The 22,912-nt window shown below is 43.3% G+C and overlaps 1 protein-coding gene across 1 annotated transcript in view; it reads right to left on the bottom strand.

Annotated features, from left to right (window-relative positions):
- LOC144507181 (uncharacterized) overlaps positions 1-22,912 on the bottom strand; it is a 181,665-nt gene that overhangs the window by 10,924 nt on the left and 147,829 nt on the right. Inside the window, exons 12-13 of the mRNA XM_078234098.1 lie at positions 19,510-19,618; positions 18,657-18,756 (exon numbers count right to left, since the gene is read on the bottom strand). Of these exons, the coding sequence (XP_078090224.1) occupies positions 18,657-18,756; positions 19,510-19,618 (209 nt within the window). The remainder of the gene's footprint in view (positions 1-18,656; positions 18,757-19,509; positions 19,619-22,912) is intronic.

Below are 22,912 nucleotides of genomic sequence, written 5' to 3'. Positions count from 1 at the left end.
TATTACTGATTGTTCAGCTTTCACAATCAGTACGAGCAGGCTATTCAACTGAAGTCCACCACCTCAATGCCTAGTTTTATCACTCCCAGTGTTCAACCTAAAACCCAAGGCCATCTTCAACATAGTTTGTTCGATAGCAGCAGGAACCCCAGCTTATTCCCTCTCTCTGTAAAGCAGGCTAATTGCAATGTTTCTACTAACATCGTAGTTAACAGAGGATCTTTCCAGTCTATTTGGCTCAGCTGCCTCAATAAAGTCACTGAACAATCAAAGAAGCTATAAAATGCACTTGGCAGTAGATAGTTCAAGTCTTCAATACTCCCTCAATACCAGCAATTGTTCTGAAAAGCATAAACAAAAACACTTCAAGACAAATTTTCCACAGTAGTTAAACTGCGAGCAGGGGTTTTAGCCAACTAATTTACAATCAAATAGGTTTAGTGAGGACAAATTCCTTTTACCATCATTTTTATCATGTGGGTTGCAGGAGAGGGGAGCCTGCAATCCTGGATTTGCCCGGCTCAGGCTTATTCACAAAATTAAACAAGATTATTTTTGACTGTTTCAAGAAATAAATTCTGGCCATTTTTAAAAATTCAGTGTCCAAACAGGGATACAATTAAAGTAAATAGAACATAGGTGGCATGGTGGCACAGTGGTGAGCACTGTTGCCTCACAGCAACAGTGTTGCCTCCTGTTGCCTCCAGGGACCTGGATTCAATTCCCAGCTTGGGTCACTGTCTGTGCGGAGTCTGCACATTCTCCCTGTGTCTGTGTGGGTTTCCTCTGGGTGCTCTGGTTTCCTTCCACAGTCCAAAGATGTGCAGGTTAGGTGGATTGGCCGTGCTAAATTATCTCAGGGGGACTAGCTAGGGTAAATACATGGGGTTATGGGTATTGGGCCTGGGTGGGATTGTGGTTGGTGCAGACCTGATAGGTCGAATGGCTTCCTTTTGCACTGTAGGATTCTATGAACATTGTGGAAAAAATGTGAAAATGTGAATCTTATTGGCGATATGATCACCCAGCTCTACACAACATTATTTTACATCATGAAATGGCCATTTGCTGGCTCAAGTGAAGTATGCTGAATAATGGTGCATCAGTTGCACTGGGCCAAGTTATATGTGGCATTGGATGCTCCGGTTTCCTTCAAAATCTGGAAAACTATTGTTCATACAATCCTTGATTGTTCTGCAAGGATGTTCCAAATTTCAGAGGAAGCTCAAGGGAATTGTTGAACGTGACTCTATGGAGGTTAAACCAATTGACCACCATGGTCAAAGCTTCCAAGCCAAGTTCCTGAGAAAGACAGTCGTTGTTAATCTGATAGGAAGTGCATACTCCCCTTCAATTACTCCATCCAGGCTATTTATGTACAACAGCAACACCTCAGGATCACCAAGCATGTACATGAGTACCGCTGGAGTATAACTAGCTAAAACCACGCAGCAGATCAGCACAAAGCATTGATAAACCCTTGTTAGGGCATTGACTTGCAAGTGGTTATGAAGAATCCCAGTCCAAGTGGTAGAGCTATTTCAAGATGCATTCCTGAGCCAGGGTGGCAAGTCAATCATCACAAGGCCCCAGAATACTCCAAAGCTGCCTAGCACTGTTAGCATACCCTGATGGGTTGACTTGGTTCCAATTTTTCATCACTCGGCATGATCTCTTGGAACTACATCAGACTCAGAGATCTCACTTGCCCATCATCGAAGAAAGACCATCATAAGACAAGTATTAACATAGATTATGGCTGCTGTATTACAGGAGGGATATCCAGGTATTGGAGGCAACATAGAAAAAGGAACCAAAGTGATATGTAATTTAAGGTATCTGAGCTATGAGGAAGTGAAAAGCTTGAGACCATTTACTCAGAAGAGAAGGTACAGGGGAGATACTAATTGAGTATTAAAATTTTTAAGGAATTGATAACTTGATTCCTAACATATTCAAGTTTGCCACAAACTCTAGAATGAGGGAAACAGGAGCATGGGTTTAGAAGAGGGACGATACACAGATAGTTTGGATAGTAAATATATGGCATGCATTTCTCATATAGAGTAGAAAACTCAGAGAGAACTGGATAGATATTTGGTAAACACAGTAAGAAGTTTAACAACACCAGGTTAAAGTCCAACAGGTTTATTTGGTAGCAAAAGCCACACAAGCTTTCGAGGCTCTGAGCCCCTTCTTCAGGTGAGTGGGAATTCTGTTCACAAACAGAACTTATAAGACACAGACTCAATTTACATGAATAATGGTTGGAATGCGAATACTTACAACTAATCCAGTCTTTAAGAAACAAAACAATGGGAGTGGAGAGAGCATCAAGACAGGCTAAAAAGATGTGTATTGTCTCCAGACAAGACAGCCAGTGAAACTCTGCAGGTCCACGCAACTGTGGGAGTTACAAATAGTGTGACATAAATTCTGATTCTAGGATCGCATGATAAAGACTCAGGAGGAAAAAAGCAGAAATATTTATGTGAAATAGTGTGACATAAACCCAATATCCCGGTTGAGGCCGTCCTTGTGTGTGCGGAACCTGGCTATCAGTTTCTGCTCCGCGACTCTGCACTGTCGTGTGTCGCGAAGGCCGCCTTGGAGAACGCTTACCCGAATATCAGAGGCCGAATGCCCGTGACCGCTGAAGTGCTCCCCAACAGGAAGAGAACAGTCTTGCCTGGTGATTGTCGAGCGGTGTTCATTCATCCGTTGTCGCAGCGTCTGCATAGTTTCCCCAATGTACCATGCCTCGGGACATCCTTTCTTGCAGCGTATCAGGTAGACAACGTTGGCCGAGTTGCAAGAGTATGTACCGTGTACCTGGTGGATGGTGTTCTCACGTGAGATGATGGCATCTGTGTCGATGATCCGGCACGTCTTGCAGAGGTTGCTGTGGCAGGGTTGTGTGGTGTCTTGGTCACTGTTCTCCTGAAGGCTGGGTAGTTTGCTGCGGACAATGGTCTGTTTGAGGTTGTGCGGTTGTTTGAAGGCAAGAAGTGGGGGTGTGGGGATGGCCTTGGCGAGATGTTCGTCTTCATCAATGACATGTTGAAGGCTCCGGAGGAGATGCCGTAGCTTCTCCGCTCCGGGGAAGTACTGGACAACGAAGGGTACTCTGTCCACTGTGTCCCGTGTTTGTCTTCTGAGGAGGTCGGTGCGGTTTTTCGCTGTGGCGCGTTGGAACTGTTGATCAATGAGTCTAGCGCCATATCCTGTTCTTATGAGGGCATCTTTCAGCGTCTGGAGGTGTCTGTTGCGATCCTCCTCATCCGAGCAGATCCTGTGTATACGGAGGGCTTGTCCGTAGGGGATGGCTTCTTTAACGTGTTTAGGGTGGAAGCTGGAGAAGTGGAGCATCGTGAGGTTATCCGTGGGCTTGCGGTACAGTGAGGTGCTGAGGTGACCGTCCTTAATGGAGATGCGCGTGTCCAAGAATGCAACCGATTCCGGAGAGTAGTCTATGGTGAGCCTGATGGTGGGATGGAACTTGTTGATGTCATCATAGAGTTGTTTCAGTGATTGTTCACCATGAGTCCAAAGGAAGAAAATGTCATCGATGTATCTAGTGTATAGCACCGGTTGAAGGTCCCGTGCGGTGAAGAAGTCTTGTTCGAACCTGTGCATGAAGATGTTGGCATATTGAGGTGCAAATTTGGTCCCCATGGCTGTTCCGTGTGTCTGGATGAAGAACTGGTTGTTGAAGGTGAAGATATTGTGGTCCAGGATGAAGCGGATGAGATGTAAAATTGCATCTGGAAACTGGCAGTTGTTGGCGCTGAGCACTGAGGCCGTTGCAGCAATGCCATCGTCATGGGGGATGCTGGTGTAGAGTGCTGAGACATCCATTGTGACGAGGAGCGCTCCTGGTTCAACTGCTCCATGTGTGCCGAGTTTCTGTAGGAAGTCCGTCGTGTCGCGACAAAAGCTGGGGGTTCTTTGTACAATGGGTTTCAGGATGCCCTCGACATAGCCGGAGAGGTTCTCGCACAGGGTCCCATTGCCCGATACGATGGGACGGTTCGAACAAGACTTCTTCACCGCACGGGACCTTCAACCGGTGCTATACACTAGATACATCGATGACATTTTCTTCCTTTGGACTCATGGTGAACAATCACTGAAACAACTCTATGATGACATCAACAAGTTCCATCCCACCATCAGGCTCACCATAGACTACTCTCCGGAATCGGTTGCATTCTTGGACACGCGCATCTCCATTAAGGACGGTCACCTCAGCACCTCACTGTACCGCAAGCCCACGGATAACCTCACGATGCTCCACTTCTCCAGCTTCCACCCTAAACACGTTAAAGAAGCCATCCCCTACGGACAAGCCCTCCGTATACACAGGATCTGCTCGGATGAGGAGGATCGCAACAGACACCTCCAGACGCTGAAAGATGCCCTCATAAGAACAGGATATGGCGCTAGACTCATTGATCAACAGTTCCAACGCGCCACAGCGAAAAACCGCACCGACCTCCTCAGAAGACAAACACGGGACACAGTGGACAGAGTACCCTTCGTTGTCCAGTACTTCCCCGGAGCGGAGAAGCTACGGCATCTCCTCCGGAGCCTTCAACATGTCATTGATGAAGACGAACATCTCGCCAAGGCCATCCCCACACCCCCACTTCTTGCCTTCAAACAACCGCACAACCTCAAACAGACCATTGTCCGCAGCAAACTACCCAGCCTTCAGGAGAACAGTGACCAAGACACCACACAACCCTGCCACAGCAACCTCTGCAAGACGTGCCGGATCATCGACACAGATGCCATCATCTCACGTGAGAACACCATCCACCAGGTACACGGTACATACTCTTGCAACTCGGCCAACGTTGTCTACCTGATACGCTGCAAGAAAGGATGTCCCGAGGCATGGTACATTGGGGAAACTATGCAGACGCTGCGACAACGGATGAATGAACACCGCTCGACAATCACCAGGCAAGACTGTTCTCTTCCTGTTGGGGAGCACTTCAGCGGTCACGGGCATTCGGCCTCTGATATTCGGGTAAGCGTTCTCCAAGGCGGCCTTCGCGACACACGACAGCGCAGAGTCGCGGAGCAGAAACTGATAGCCAGGTTCCGCACACACAAGGACGGCCTCAACCGGGATATTGGGTTTATGTCACACTATTTCACATAAATATTTCTGCTTTTTTCCTCCTGAGTCTTTATCATGCGATCCTAGAATCAGAATTTATGTCACACTATTTGTAACTCCCACAGTTGCGTGGACCTGCAGAGTTTCACTGGCTGTCTTGTCTGGAGACAATACACATCTTTTTAGCCTGTCTTGATGCTCTCTCCACTCCCATTGTTTTGTTTCTTAAAGACTGGATTAGTTGTAAGTATTCGCATTCCAACCATTATTCATGTAAATTGAGTCTGTGTCTTATAAGTTCTGTTTGTGAACAGAATTCCCACTCACCTGAAGAAGGGGCTCAGAGCCTCGAAAGCTTGTGTGGCTTTTGCTACCAAATAAACCTGTTGGACTTTAACCTGGTGTTGTTAAACTTCTTACTGTGTTTACCCCAGTCCAACGCCGGCATCTCCACATCATAGATATTTGGTAGGCATTAGAAATAGGATCAGCAAGGCTGATGCTGTATTTACCAGTCCTGAACTTTTCTACATTCCTGTGCTGAATTAATTGAATTAAAGCTAATTAAAGTACAGAATAAAAGCCAAGTAGTTTAATCAGCTCTCTGTCCTCAATTCCAGAATAGAATGTACTGGATTATTCATTGTAGTCTGATTTATACTTTTTTTGCTGATGTATTACATTTACCTCAAAGAACTCCAGAAAACACTTAGATTTTACTGGGACAAATCTCTTTCTGAATTCATTACTCAGAACAGTTCCAAATGTTGGAACTTGAGGTGAAGTAATATGAGACCCTCTAAAGTTATTCAGCGAGGCACTAGAAGTATTTTCAAACTCATACAATTACACAGAAGTTTAAACACAGGCCATTTGGCTCAAGTAGTCTACGTTGATGTTTATCCTGCATATGGCTGGCAATTCTAATGCTATTTGTTCTTTCTGTTTCCATATCCATTATTCACCTCTCTTTCAGCTACATATCTAACCTATTCTTAAATGTTGACATAGTCTCCGCTCCAATTAATAGCTCTGGTAGTCTGTTCCACAGTCTCACAACTCTGTAAAAAATAGTTGCCCTGGCTTTTTATCCTAAATGTCTTCTATTTAATTTTATATTGATGTCCTCTTATTTCAGCCCCTTCAATCACCGGGCTCCCTGCTGGGCGCCCAGGCCTGAAAGCATCTCCCAGTGCCGGATTTCCAGCGCTGACAACTCCGCCCCAGAAATCGGAGCGGAGCTGCATAATATATGCAACACCTAATTTAAATATACTTTAAATCCCATCAGCAGGCCCGGGACTGAAAACTCCAAGCCCGCTAGCATCTCCCCCCTGCCAAGAGTATTTCACTCCAGCAGGGTTTACAGTAGCTCCCCACCTGTGGGGGAGTGGCGGCCCGACTCTATTGGAGTGAAGGGGGGGGCAATCGAGGCCCCCCCCCCAGGAGGTCGGGGGTAAGGCGAAGGTGCCCCTGGGCATTGGCATCTTGGCAGTGCCAGCCTGGACCCCCTGGCACTGCCTAAAAGGCAAAGTGTCAATGCTCAGGGGGCACCTTGGCACTGCCCACCGGGCATGGGGCTTGATGGGGGCAGGGCCTCTGGGAGGATAATCAGTGGGGGGTCCCGCTGTCACTCTGCAGTCGGGATCGGTGGGGGAGGGAGGGAGGCCAGCCAGCAATTGGGGGCTGCCCATCCGGGTGATGGGAGGGGGAAAACAGTCTGCTTGGAGGGTGGGGGGTCAGGACTGTGGGTGATGGGGCGGGTTTGGGACTGCCAGTGTGGGTGGGGGCTGGGACCGGGCATGATCGGGGTCCCAGCGTACGGGCTGTGGGGAAAGGGGAAGGGGGGAGGTGGAGTGGGGAGGAAGAGTCGCACGGCTAGCGTTGTAGGGGCTGGCCGGTAGTGCAGGGCCACTGCGCATGCGCCGAACTTGGCGCTGACAGATCGATGCATGCACAGTGGTCCGCTCTGCGCCAGGCTGACTGCCTCTCCAGCAGGGATAGATAGGCCCCGCCTACTGATTTCTGGAGTGATTCACGCTTGTACACTCTGCAATGCACAGGGTGTGGGAGATTCTTTTTTAAACTCCTGCTGAAAAAAACAGCGTGATTTACTCCAGTTTTCACACAAATTCGGCACTTAGAGTTTTTCTGGGAGAATTGTCCCCAGTCTCTTTCTATCTACTCTGTCTCATCCATGATGATGATTAAGCAACTCTATCAAATTGCTCAATCTTATGGGCCTTTAAGAACTTGTAATAGCATCCAATTTCCTTTCTTTCCAACATTTTGACTATGCATTCTTTCAATCAAAGAAATACACTAAAGTATAGACTTATGTGGCCATATCCCAGGTGCAACCAGGTCAATCTCTGATGCACTTCTTCAATGCCAATTAAAAGTATGTTGCAGTTGGAAGAACGATTTTATGGACAGTGCCAATGAGGCACACCCAGATAACTCATCCATAAAGTCTAAGTCGTTACAATTTTCACATAACTTGTATCTTTATGAATTATCATAAATTAAACCCAAATTTCATGCATTCTTTCTTTAAAACAAGGTTTTTCATCATATCTATTCTTAGTTTTATAAATTTAGCTGTTGTTTGTCTCACCGTGCAGTGTAAACAGGAAACAAAACGTAAAAGAAAAAAGTCCTCTGCAGCCTGTAATTAAAGTTACCATGCGTGTTGACACTTTTCACTGCATTTTATAATTAAGGGTGCAGTGGATATTCCACAAAAAGGTTCTTTACAAAAGGACTGACATATTGCAATTAATTCATAACATATTGGCATGGAAAGATGATTAGCTAACTAACAGGAAACAAGAGACTTGGCATAAATGGGTCTTTTTCTAATTGACAGGATGTGACAAGTGGTGTGCCATAGGGATCAGTGCCGGGGCCTCAATTTCTTATAACTTACATAAATCACTTGGATGAAGGGAAGGGAACTGTTGATGACACAAAGATAGGTAGGAAAGTAAGTTGCGAAATGGAAATAAAGAGGCTACTGACTGGGTACAGATTGGGCAAATGGAGTATAATATGGGCAAATGTGAAATTGTCCATTTTGGCAGGAAAAATAAAAAAATAAGCTTATTATTTAAATGGTGAGAGATTGAGGTGTCTAAGCTTCAGAGGGATCTGGGTGACCTCGTGCATGAGTCACATCAGTACACAGATACAACACGCAATTGGGAAAATTAATAGAATGTTATTGTGAGGGGAATTACAAAAGTAGGGAGGTTATGCTTCATTTGAACACGGCATTGATGAGATGACATCTGGAGTACTGTGTACAGTATTGGTCTCCTTATTTAAGGAAAGATGTAACTGCAGTAGAAGCAGTTCTGAGAAGGTTTACTAGACTAATGCCAGGAATGGGCAGGTTGTCTTAGGAGGAAAGGTTGGACAGGCTAGGTTTGTGTCTAGTGTTTAGAGGAGTAAGAGGTGGCTTGATCAAAATCTTTTGCTATCTTGAGGGGGTCTTGACAGGTGAATGTGGAGAAAACATTTCCTCTTGTGGGAGGATTTTGAAGCAGGGCTACTGTTTCAAAATAAGGGGTCATTCATTTAAGTAAAAATGAGGAAGATCCTTTTCTTTCAGAGGGTCAAGAATCTTTGGAACACTTCCTCAAAAGGCAATGGAAGCAGGGTCTTTGAATATTTTTAAGGCAGAGCTAGATAGATTATTGATTGATATGGGGTGAAAGGATATCGATGGTGGGCAGGAATGTGAGTTGGGGTTACAATCAGATCGGCCATGATCTTATTGAACCACTGAACAAGTTTGAGGGGCCAAGTGGCGTACTCCTGCTCTGAATCATATGTTAGTATGTATGTTCATATTACTGGTTTATTGTGATCTTCTGGATGCAAATTTCAAACATTGAATGCACAGTTCCTACCTCTTTCTCAGAAACTGCCAAAACCTAAATTAATCTTTTGTGCAATGCTTTTACGGTTAAAATTATACAAGGAATTGTCATGTCTAATAAAATTATATGCAGCAATTACTTGTGTCTTTTCAGCTTAATGGAATAATACTGAAGGATACAATTTTGCGTGTTATGATGAATGCCCAGTCAACTTCCATCACTAATAGTGTGTATGATGAGCAGGAAGTTTGAATAGCAATACAGGCATGAGTTTGTGGTCCAGCCGGTAGGCAGTGAATAGAGCAGGAAGAAAACAGACCAAGATCGTTGGGATTGTATAACAGTAATTGAGATGTTTATCAACATAATACAGTATATTTCCAATAGAAAGGGCATGATGCTTCCTAATGCTGTGCCTCCTTTGTTTTGTAGAAAATGTACCTACTTGAAACTAACATCTTGGAGTTCTTAGTACAGTGAAATCAACTTGTGAAGCAGGTTCCTCAACACTGGCTTTGTCTGTGGAACAAAAGACAGCTGACAACATGGCTGACAGTGACATTGGCAATGCCAGCAAACATTCTAGAAACCAATTGTAAATATTCTTGGCTTTTTCAACACCAAGATCACCAGTTGATATATATGCAAAACCAGCTTTGAAACTGGAGCTGCAACCTATGGCATTGCTGTAATATAAAGGCCGTGTTCCCCAACCCCTTGCAATGGATGCAGAAAGCCATTCAAATTTCTGTTGACATTAGCAAAACCGGACGATCTTGCTGGTGGGAGGGGTTAGAAAATCCTGTCCAAAGTGGGTGTGAATCAATCCATAGATTTTTTACTTGGGATATGGTACAGTTATCAAAAAGAAAGAAATAATTAATAAAGAATACTGAAGATTTAAGTGAGGAACAAGCACACATCCCATTAAATATTACTTCTGTTTCCTGTGACTTCCCATCTAGATGTACATTTTGCAAAATAACGTACAACCTAGATGTACAACCTTGCAAAATAAAAACAAAATCTAGCGTAGAGCAGTGGCCCAGCAGTGATTTCTCAGCAGTGAATTTTCTTTGCATTTTGTTGTGTACAAATGTGATGCGTAATTTTGAGTCGTACGAGGTTAGATGATTGAGTGCACACCTGACACAAATTACTTTAACTGTCAAAAGATCGAGGGATTTGAACACACGTAACCTATTGTTACCAAAAGTATGTCCCCATTAGGAGCACATTTTAGGCCCTAAATCAAACTGCACCTTTTGACACAAATTCCATAAGGGCAAAGAATTGAGTTCACCTGGTGCAGTAAATACATATATCTGAAAAACTTCAAATTTATTATGTGCTCCTGCAATCAATTTAATAAACTGCTGAAATACTAGGAAGTTGAGAGGTTGCAAGAAGATAATTAACCTATTGCTCTTCCTTCTTAATTATTGTACTTAACAGCCATCTTCCTTTGAGTAGGAAATATCCTGGGGCTGGCAAAATTTACAGGAAGAACAAAATGTTTCCTTCTTGGGTTTAATGTCTTCCTGTTTTCCCCCCTTTACTTATGATTAAACAAAGTACAGATGCTTAAAATGCAGCCAGTTCAGTATATCACCTTCTTTCGAGACATGTTTTATGAACTACAGGTGGTTCAGCCACTGGACAGAAATATCTTAGAAATGTAAAACAACATAAAAAGGCAGACAGCAGAGAGCGAGGGGGGGGAGGTGGCTGCCTGATGCATCGAGAAGGCATGCATGATCGAGGAGTGCATGCAGGCTCTGAACTCTGCCATGTCTCAGGTAGGTGAGATTTCTCCATAGAGAGGTTGGTGACCATCATGGGCAGGCAGACTCAGGAGACCAGTCAGTGGCTGCCTGGTGTCAGCAGTAATCTGAAGACCGTTGCTGACACCATGACCGCTGAGTTGCATTGGGGCAGTGAGAGGTGGACAATGCCCTCAGATATCCCTCCATGACCACCACCACCTGCAGAAAGCAGGGAAGCGCCAGCCTACACCGAGAGGACTAAGGAGCTACCAGCAGAATAACTAGAGGATACCTCTTATGGCACTCCCAGAGTTGCCAGTAAACCCCAACTCCTCTGCTAAGGACCCGAGCTCCTCCAGCAGTCATGGCTACAGAGGAGAATCCTGCACCAGTGCAGGAGTCCCTCAACTTGCTCCAGCCCATTCAGGCTGGCACCACCCAGCGGATGCCCACCGTATTCGAAGGCCATGGGTAAAGAAGAGAAGCAGCCTGCCTCAAAGTTGTTTACAGATGCTGAAGACACACTTTCCCACAGCACTCACAAACACACCACCATGGTACTGGGGCTTGTTTGAATTTGTATAAAGAGATTTGTGTGCAATGAATTGAAACTTTTTGAAATTTCCATATCTGATATTCAGCGGTTGTGGGCTTCATGATGTTATTGAAAGTTAAGAATGGTATAGGCTGCCTCAACATATGTCAGCATCAGGTGTGCAGATATATATGTGTGGTTCGTGTATATCGAAGTTGTTGTATGCCAGTAGTGACGGATGAACACCTAGAGTCGTCTGGCCCTTACTACAATACAAGCTGCTTGAGAAAAGGTTTTCCCTCAACCAGGCAATGAAAGCAAAATACTGCGGATGCCGGATCGTCGTTTCCCTGGCATTACGCTCTGTTGCACGGGCATCTGCATCATGAAAATGTGGATGTCGCTGATCTGCAGCCATCTTGTCCTCCCCATTGTCTTTAGCTGATGAGGATGCCTCTTCCTCCTCAGGGTTCAGATGCCCCCCCTCTGCAGGGCACGATTGTATAACGTGCAGCACACCATGATGATGTACTGAAGAGCTTTACTATCATCATTGTTACAAGAGAAGGATAGCGCTCTGGCAAGTAGCTCATCTCCTTTCTTCTCAAAAGCTTTCCACTATCTCTTCAGATATCATTTCCTAAGAGGGCTTAGGTGAATGTGGACTTCCATTGGACTGTTTGGCAAAGTACTGCAGTGGTCTGCCGTTGCCTTCTGCTGACCAGGAAACTCCCACACTTACCACCTGCCATCAGGCACATTGGAAGAATGTACAGGCTTATAATTAAGCTTTGTGATCACATTATAGAAATCATAGAAACCCTACAGTGCAGAAGGAGGCCATTCGGCCCATCGAGTCTGCACCGACCACAATCCCACCCAGGCCCCACCCCCATATCCCTACATATTTTACCCGCTAATCCCTCTAACCTACACATCCCAGGACACTAAGGGGCAATTTTTAGCATGGCCAATCAACCTAACCAGCACATCTTTGGACTGTGGGAGGAAACCGGAGTACCCGGAGGAAACCCATGCAGACTCGAGGAGAATGTGCAAACTCCACACAGACAGTGACCCAAGCCGGGAATCGATGAACATACCTTCCATGGCCATCAAAAGCCAGAGTGGACTTGAACCCAGAACTTACGGACCAGAGATAGGAATGCTACCTGTGCACCACAAGACTTCCAGAATGCTCACAACTCACCTGAATTGATGTAACCACAATAACGTTCAAGTCATTGAACAGCATCTATGACAGTACAATTTACTTGATTAATTGCTTGTCACTAGATTGTACATCCAATCCCTCCATCACTGATATTCTGTGGGTGCAGTATGTGCTGGACACATTGCAGCAACCCACCAACCTTTCTACCTCCTCTGAAATCTTTACGGACAAAGAAGAACAAGAATAGAAAATGTTGTGGGAGTACTGACTGTCCACTCCAAGACTTCCTTCAAGTCACACACCATCCTGCCTTTGACACAAACTGCCATTTCTTTGTCAGAATTCCCTTCTATATCACAGAAAAAGTGCAGAGGTTGAAGGAGAATTCAACCCCTCACCCGCTTTCTCAGGGCAATGCGGGATAGGCAATAAATTCAGGTTTACCAGCTTCACCTGCATCCTAAGAACAAACACAAGTAATCAGAAAACCAACATTTGGGGGATAAGTCATCATGCTCCATTCTCCACCAGGAAAGACTTCTCTATTATGGGTAGATAATTGATCTTTTCTTTGACAGAGTAAATAGCGTTACAAGTTTGGACATTGAAGAATGAAGGACATACTATGTTGCTCCACTGTATTTCAATATAACAGCTCAGGAACACAGCAGTTTTCAATCAAAAATATATTTGAAAGTAATACTATTTTGATTTTGCAATAAACTCAGTCTTAGCCTCTATTTTGTTTTTAGGAGGATAATCTTGTAAACTGAGAACTGAAGTAACTCGGTACAAACTGTTTCTTACAATCAGAAAATATTTGCTTCCATTCCTTTATAGACAAACACAAGTGAGCATTCATTAACAAATGCTGAAGAATGACATCCACATTTAAAACTGCCATGCTCATTTCGAAAAGTCAAACAATTTTACACTCTGCCCAGTCATTGTTTCCATTGATTTGAATAGAAAGGAAAAAAAAAAATCGAGGAATGTCAAATGGGCTTCCAATTTGCGAACGCCTATTTTGCACTAGAATCCTAGGTGAATTTCACACCGAGGCCAGAATTCTTCCAAAAAAATCCAAAGTGTTGAATTCGTGGGAAAACTACAGTGATTTACATTGGGTTTTTTCAGTGGGAGTTCAGACTAGAATCTCCCACACTCTGTGCACTGTAGAGGCCACCAGCGTGGCAATCATTATAAATCAGTGGGCGGGGCCTATTCCCAATCCGGGTAGTTGAAATCAGCGAGCCACTTCCGAACTGTCAGCCTCCCATTTGCTGGTCAGCTCAATCGCTGGCCATCCCAGGACCCCTGCAGTGCTACCCCCCCCCCACCCCCAAACCCCCAAACCCCCCTCACCCACAGCCCGATCGTGGTCCCCGCCTCGACCATTCCCAGGCCATCCCCGACCATACCCACCCCCCCCCCCCCCCCCGCATGATCCTGGCCCACCTCAATCTCCAGCTCTCATCCCACCCCACAGTCCAGCCTCACCCTCCTCAACGCTCGACATCTTGGGGGCCCCGATGGCGCCCCCCCCCTTCACTTCAATGGGGTCAGTCCACTGGGAGCTACTGTAATCCCTGCTGTAGTGAAACACTCTGATGGGGAGGGGTGGCGGTGGCGGGGGGGGGGGGGGGGGGGGGGGGGGGGGGAGGCTAGCGGGCCCGGAGATTTCATCTAATTAAAATTAGATTTAAATTGCTTACCTGTCTTCCCGCCAGTTTCCAACGAAGATCTGATGGCGCCAGAAATCTGGCGCTGGAAGATGCAAGTGCGGTAGGAACGCATGCGCAAATCCTGCGCATGCCCAGCTGCGAGATTTTCCCACCCCGCTGCACTAGAAAATTAGCGTGGTGGGGTGGGAGAATTCCCCCCGCCCCCCCACCAGTGTCTATATTTTCAGTTTTCTTCCTCCGCATTATATAAGTCATTACATCATTCATGCAACGGATATATTTCCCCTCCTTAGAAAGGTTTATATTCTGTAAGCTCCTCGGAAAATATTGTACTCTAAAGGGTTTTGTAAAGAAAATAAGACTTTTCTGGATTTTAATTCAAAGCCTATGTCAATAAGTACATTGTGTCATTATCCTCTACACTCATCACTAACAAACACCAACTCTATTAATTGGCCTATTTACTCGACCAACTTTGGACTTATGCCACACCTCATTCATGGTTTATAGATAATTCTAATGAATGCTCTTATGTGAGCACACAAAACATGATCTTTCTATATTTTAATACGTGTGTGAAGACAATTGTTCCAGTTTCCCTTTCATTCTTTTAGCGATAATCCTAAATTTATGCCTCCTAGTTACCAATTCAACAACCAGTGGAAACAATCTTACTTGCTTTAGTAAAACAAAATCTACATAATCCTTCTTATGTGCTTGAACTCATGTGGTCTGCGATTCTTTCACCCATAAATAAAATACATTTATACTGAAGAAGAGAGAAAAATCATTGACAACAGAAACTGGAAAGCTAATAAAATAGTCTTGAATTTAACTGAATCTTGTGACTAGTCCATGAACTACCTCATGTATATAATTTCTATCAATGCAATCTCAGTTAAGAAGGAATGGGAAGCAGAAGCAAATGGTTGCAAGGGACTCGAAGAAAGTAACAAATTCAGGGTTGCTAATATTTAATTTGATTGTTAGACAAAAATTAGTACTGACAGAAATATCAAAAAAGATTGTAACTATTTCCATACTGGGATTTTAAAATCAAACTGTTAAATACACAAATATTATTTCAGTAACAAAATCTATGAACTTCTCTTTCCAACTTTCTTTCCAAACTTTTCATCTGTACTCACTGCAGAGCTAAAGAAGAGTTTAGAATTTCGCCATGACTTTAGAGATCAATGGAACAGGAGATGAGAAAAGAAACTAATACCGAACATCAGGATACCAGGTTAAGGTACAAAACCCTTGAGATTTAAAGATCTACTTAAAAGTGACAAATCCTTTGACTAGCCTGTGTTGACAGAGTAGGGTAATAGTTCTGATCAAAACCATATTGTTGCACTTGTTGAAAAGGTAACATACTAAACCAGAGAAACAACCACACAGAAGGAGAGTATTGTGCATGTGCACTTCGACTGGCGCCACCTCCTCTAAACCCAATTCCTGCCCTTCCCCATAGCTTTCATCTTCATTTCCAAATATTTATCCTAGTCCCTTTGAAATGTCATCATAGTCTCTGCTTCAAACGTCACTTGTGGGTAAAAGTTTCGACATTTTAATAACTGTACCTGAATAATTCTTCCATTTTCCTTGAATTCTTTTCGTTATGTCAAATATGCACCTTCTCATTATTAATTCAGTAAGAGCAAACAATTAAATATTTCCCTCTCAAAATTTTGAAAATCGCTATTACATTTCCTCTCTTAAGCCTCTCTGGTCCCAGTAATAAAAATACCACATTTTCAAGTTGATAATTTCTCATTTTAGGTATTATTTTAGTGAATCGGTAAGCAAAAAGATTTTGGAAAGGCGAGATTAATTTCAGTGAAGAGTGACATGTGTAATGAGGTGCATCAGAGGTTGGGCAGGGTGAAAGAGTTATGCCTGGGGAATGAGGAGTAACTTTGAGAACCATCGCAGTCCACTCTATCATACTTTCCAGTGTCCAGGTAAAGGGAATCACTGACAAAGACCTGACAGAGTAATTTACCTGCACTCCCTCTTGGCCAAGCAATGGTGTGTTATGTGAGGAAAATTAATCTTTAAAAAGCTGTCGGAATGAATAACAGGCAGGCAAGAAAGATAAGAATATAAGATATTGGAGCAGGAGAAGATCATACAGCCCGTCAGGTCTACTCCTTATTCAATATGATCACGGCCGATCTTGGGCTTCTATTCCACTTTTCTAGAACTTTCCCTTGGTTTCCTGAGAGACCAAAACTTCTCTATATTAACCTTAAACCTATTCAATGATGGTGCATCCACAAATCTCCGGGATAGAGAATTCCAAAGATTCACAACTTTCATTGGAGAAATTTCTCCTCATCTCAGTCCTAAAGGATTAGCCCCCATCCTGACAATGTGCCACCTTGTTTTATGTTCCCCAACTAGAGGAACAATATCTCAGGATATCTACCTCATCAAGATCCTCCATAGGTCAGACTTTCAGACACCCTCCTCCCACCACCCGCAAATACAGTCTCTCTGAACATCAACATTTACAAGTTTCACACTTTAAAAAAAATTCTGCATCCCTATTCTATTATTTTTAGCATATTGTAAAGATCCCGGTAGAGACCAAAAACCTTTGAAAATAAAATTGAATTCCCAGTGACCAACATAAATTTTAAGACCTTTACCCTAACACACAAAACTAAAAGCAACATTGACTAAACATTGTTTCAGTAGCCAATTTATTCCCTAAACTACAGAAAAAAAATCCCCATTTAACATTTAAAACAACTGAAAATCTCCCTCCCTAGTTATACATTATTCTGTCCTTCAAGTGGACATCCTAATCTGGAACCAGCCCAAGTGATTCTTGGTTTCTGAGGGTTTCTTCCTTCTCCAGTCAGATAAAGATGTTTGTGGTTACGGTTAATGGAGGTTCCTCCCTCTAGCCAATCGGAGGCAAATCTTTCAATCTTGTTTAAATCCGTATGAACATGGTTTCTTCAAACTGGGCATGAGCTCCCACTGCATTCTTGCACTGCAAATAACTGAGACTCTGTCTCTTGGCTCTCTCTTCCTCTCAGATTCTGGCAGACCACAATGGCTTCCTATGGATGCTTCTCCTCTCAAAGCCCATCTCCATGCCAATGTGAATCACGTAGGCCTTGTATTCAGATTGAAATGCTAATTAGCTATTCTTTAAACTCCTAATCTTATTTTATCATGAAATTAAATAGACAATTTAAAGTATAATAAAACCTGACACTCCTAACATCTTCCTGGGATCATGGCGATTAATGGTCTAGCCACTGTCAGTGCAGATGCTTTGGTCAGTGTTTACAGGTATGAACACCTCACAGCTTCTTCCCAGTAAAACATCCTGGGTCCTTATTTAACGTTGAACACCCAAGCCATCCAGGCTTGCAGTCATCGGAATTCAGAATAGGTCAAATGCCTCCCTTCGTTCCTCCATTATACCCTAAACTAAAGACACGATTCCAAAATATTACAATCTTATAAAACCTCACATTTGTAACAATACACCTATCAGCAATTGGTGAGAATGGTGCAAACTACAATGTAGGAGATGAAAATTTACCTTGCAACACTGGAGAAAGCATCACTTATACTCAGGGAGATACTTATTTCCAAATAAAATTGTTTTTACTTGAGGTAACTGAAGAAAAATTCATATATCCACCCAACTTGTTTTTCTCTTACCAACTTTTTCCATTTCACCCCTCTCTTCAAGGTAGTGAAACCTTGATAGGGTTTAGCTCCATGGATACACATTGCCCTTACTACGTCACTCAAGTGACCCTGATTTATACCTAAGCCCCGACAATGAAGACTGTGTTTACGGTACTATTTAGATGAATAGAAATGTTTAAAATATTACTATGTTGAAGCTGTGCTCTTCCCACTACAAGATTGTAGATTAGGTACCTGTATGACAGGTGCCAGTCAGAGCACTGGGAAAATATAAAGCAGTTTGGATTCCCTTGCTAGTTTCTCCTCTCAAGCCCCACAACATATCCCTCGAGAGGAAGGGAGAGGGTTAACGTGACAACCTACACCACAGTTGCGGAGAACAAGTAACCCAATGGAAAAGTATGTGTTCAGGGCATGGGAAAGACCTTGTGCCTACTTGTTGAGCTGTGCTGCTTTAATCAATGTTTGCTTCAAACCCGATGCATGTTACATTATAGCATGAATATGCACAATGAGATTGTCAATGACCAATTCTGTAATTGTCATTTCAAATGTATATGCCATTACCATATTTTCACCAAACAAGTAAATCTTTTTTCCTTTGCTTTCTGAAAATTCAGAACAAAAGCATCATTTTAAACATCTCTTGAATTTCCTACATCAATGTGCAATCTGGTTGTAAAGTTTAGATTCCTAAAATAAAAATTAAGGGAGCAAAGAAATGAATCTCACTGTAAATAAATCCAAAAGCTATGAAAGTAAGTTTTTTTGTGATTAAATACACAAAAAGCAAGCCCACTTACCCATGCCAGTGCCGGCTGGTGCAATTTCACGGGAAAAGAGTTCCAAGGCTTTCTTTTGCATGTGGTGAACAGCCAGCCAAATAACAGCTTCACGGGGCCACTGTATAACCAAACCGCAGCACATTAGCAATAAAGGAGACTTCAACGTTAACAATTAAACATCCATAGGAGATGTGCAAAAGGGCATATTTAGATATATTTAACGTTTTACTAATTTTTGTAGCTCAATGTTCTTAAGCAAGGGAAATGTGTGAAAGTATGATATTTTGTAAAATGGGGAATATTTGGCTAGTTTAAAAACATCATGAAAGTGTGAATTTTAAAGGGATAAATATGTGACAAATTTGCTAATGTACCACAACATGGAGGAAAGAGAGGCTTAAAAATAAAGAGGCTCAATGAGAGGGTAGCACAGTACCTAACACTGCTGGCTCACAGCACCAGGGACCCAGGTTCGATTCCCAGCTTGGGTCACTGTCTGTGTGGATTTGCATCTTCTCTCTGTGTCTGCGCGGGTTTCCTCCGGGTGCTCTGGTTTCCTCCCACAGCCTTAAAGACGCGCTGATTAGGTGCATTGACCATGCTAAATTCTCCCTCAGTGTACCCAAACAGGCGCCGGACTGTGGCGACTAGGGGATTTTCCACAGTAACTTCATTGCAGTGTTAATGTAAGTGACACTAATAAATAAACTTAAACTACAGACATTTTCTATTAATTGGATATTTGCGCACACACTCAGTTATTCCAATCCCAATCTGGTAAAAAGATGCAGAGGCAGAACCTCAAAAGTTTAGAAATGTTGATCATGACATTTAAATCACTCATTATGGTTCAAAACGTCACTCCACGTACATCTGTCCTCTTTACAGCTTGCTCTCCATAGGTTTCTTCAGATCCAAAAATCTGAATATTGACTGATTTAAAATCTTCCAGGCCAATCTGCTCAAACATGCGTCGCATCCTTCATGAACCAACAAAAGGACAGAAAGACTGGTTTAGAATCACTAACAATTCACCAAATTGCAAAAGATATATATATCATCACAAGTTAGCAGAGCTTTATTTTCAAATGGAATAATTTTTGTTGCTTAAAAAACGGGAATGGGTAAAAATAGCAATAATGAAAGCATGTTCACAATGATAAAAATGAGATGAATTCTCTGCTGTAATAAGGCTGTTCAGATTTCCAGTATAATATTTTGGTTATGTGTTACTCTTATAAGTTTCAAACCTTGCATCTCCATTTTTCCCCAACATTACTTATTTTCTAGTTTTTCTTTTATCTTGTTTGCTTTCGATCTTTTCAGTCACCTTAGACATATCTTTTCAGTCAGCCTTAGACATATTGGCTATGTTTTGGAACTAGTAATCCAAATGCCTGGATTAACGTTCTAGAGACAGGGGTTCAAATCCCACCACAGCAGCTGAGAAATTTAAATTCAGTTAGTTAAATAAATCTGAAATAAGTTGGCATTCGTAATGGTGACCATGAAACTATGACTGAATTGTTGTAAAACCTCATCTCATTCACTAATGCCCTTTAGAAAAGGAAATCTTCCATCTTTATCCAGTCCAGCACAAATGGATTCCAAACCCATAGCAATGTGTTCACTCTTAACTGTCCTTTGAACTGATCAGTAAGTCACTCACAGTTACATCAAACCACTATGAAAAACCTGAATAAGGATAAAACTGGACCAACCACCCAATATTAACCTAAACGCCAGACATGACAAAAGCATACCCAGCTCAGTTGACCCTGCAAAGTTGTATTCAGGATTCCATGCATGTTAAACAGCAGAAGCAGTATGCCACAGCAGAGCGAAAGAATCCCACAACAAATCAAATCACAAAAGATCAAAGCTCTGCTGTCCTGCCACATCCAGTTGTTCTTTTTATATACTTTCACAGGATCTGGTCGTTGGTTAGGGCAGCATTTATTGTCCATCCCTCATTGCTCTTGAGAAGATGGTGGTGAGCCACCTTTTTGAACTGCTACAGAGGATGTGGTGTCGGTACATCCACAGTGCTGTTAGGGAGGGATTTCCAGGATTTTGACCCAGTGACAGTGAAGGAGGGGTAATATATTTCCAATTCAAGATGATGAGTGGCTTGGAGGGGAACTTGCAGGTGGTGGTGTTCCCATCCATCTGTTGTCCTTTTATTTCTAGGTGGTAAAGTTTGCAGGTTTGGAAGATGCTGTCAACAGAGCTTCGTTGACTTGCTACAGAGTATCTCGTAGAAAGGAAAGGTGGTGGGGGGGTGCCAATCAAACAGACTACCTTATCCAGGATTCGGTTGAACGTTTTGAGCACTCATCCAGGCAATGGAGAATATCCCATCACACTCCTGATTTGTGCCTTGTGGATAGTGGGAAGGCTTTGGGGAGTCAGGAGGTGAGTTACTTGCTGCAGAATTCCCAATCTTTGACCTGCTCTTGTAGCCACAGTATTTATATGGCTACTCCAGTTCAGTTTGTGGCCAATGGTAACCTCCATTGTTGATAGAGGGGGATTCAGCAATGATCATGAGGTTAAATGTTCAGGGGGATATGGTTGGATTCTCTCTTGTTGGAGATGGTCATTGCCAGACTTGTGTGATACGAATGTTATTTTGTATTTATCAGCCCAAGCCTGAATGTTGTCCAGGTCTTGCTGCATATGGACATGGACTACTTCCATAGTCGAAGAATTGTGATTAGTGCTGAACATTATGCAATCATCACCGAAAATCCACACTTGCTGACTTCATGATGAAGGAAGGCTGGTTGAGTTGACGATGGTTGGGCCTAGAACACTATCCTGAGAAACTCCTGCAGTAATGTTCTGGGACTGAGATGGTTGACCTCCAACTACCACAACCTCCTTTGTACCAGGAATGAATCTGACCTATGGAAAGTTTTCCCCCCGATTCCCATTGACTCCAGTTTTACTGGGGCTCCTTGATGCCCTACCCACTCAAATGAAAGCTGCCAAAGTGCCAGAGAACCGTAGGCTGCTCTCCCCCTTTTTGAGAGACAGGGAACTAACTGGTGGTGATTTAACCTCAGACATGGGACAAGGCTGAGAAGGGAGAGCCTTCATGAATAACCTTAGCAGATACAGGAATTGAACCTGCGCTGTTGGCGTTGCTTCGCATCATGAACCAGCCATCCAGCCAATTGAACTAACCGACTCTCTCACTGGTGTTGCCTTGAAATCAAGCACAGTCACTCGCACCTCACCTCTTGAATTCAGCTCTTGTGTATTATTGGACCAAGCCTGTAATGAGATCAAGAGCTGAGTGGTCTTGATGGAGCCCAAATGGAGTATCAATGAGCAGGTTATTGCTGAATAAGTCTCGCTTGATAGTGCTGTTGACGACATCTTCCACCACTTTACTGATGACCAAGAGTAGATGAGTGGTGAGGTAACTGGCTGGTAATTGTGAATGGTGATGGATAATTAAACAACTAATAGGAGGAGGAGACGGCTCCACAAATATCCTGAGCCTCAATGATGGCAGACTCTAGCATATTAGTGCAAAGGAGAAGGCTGAATCAGCTGCAACCATCTTCAGCTAGAACTTCCAAGTGGATGATCCATCATAGTCTGCGGGCCATACTATCACAGATATCAGTCTTCTGCCAATTTGATTCACTGAATGCAGTTAGGTCAATGGGCTATAGTGCCAAAGACTTCTGTTTTAGAACTAGCTGCAACTGTCAGCTATTGGACAACATGGAATATTGTCCAGTTGTGTCCTGGTCACAAAAGGCAGGACAAATCCAATTCAGCAAGTTACCGCTCCATCAGTCTTTCTCAATTATCAGCAAAGTGATGGAGAGTGTCAGCAGTATCAAACTGCACTTACTGACCTCCTTACTGATGTTTAGTTTGGGTTCAGCCAGGGCCACTTGTCTCCAGACTTCAGTACAGCCTTGGTCCAAACATGGACAAAAGAGTTGAATTTCAGAGGTGACCTGAGGGTGACTGCCTATGAAATCAAGGCCACATTTGACCGAATGTGGCATCAAGAAGCCCGAATAGAACTGAAATCAATGGGATTCAGGAATAAACTTTCCAATGGTTGGTATGATACCTAAGACAAAAGAAGATGATCGTGATGCTGGAAGTCAATCATCTCAGTCCCAGGACATTGCTGTAGGAGTTCCTCATGGTACTGCCCTGTGCCTAACCATTTTCAACTGATTTATCAATGACTTTCCCTCAATCAGAAGGTCAGAAATAGGAATGTCTTTTTATGATTCTGTTAA

This window comes from Mustelus asterias, chromosome 1 (assembly GCF_964213995.1).
Source record: "Mustelus asterias chromosome 1, sMusAst1.hap1.1, whole genome shotgun sequence".
Taxonomy (NCBI): Eukaryota; Metazoa; Chordata; class Chondrichthyes; order Carcharhiniformes; family Triakidae; genus Mustelus; species Mustelus asterias.
The sequence above is the reverse complement of the archived record's forward strand: the minus strand, read 5'-3'. Positions and strand labels throughout refer to the sequence as shown.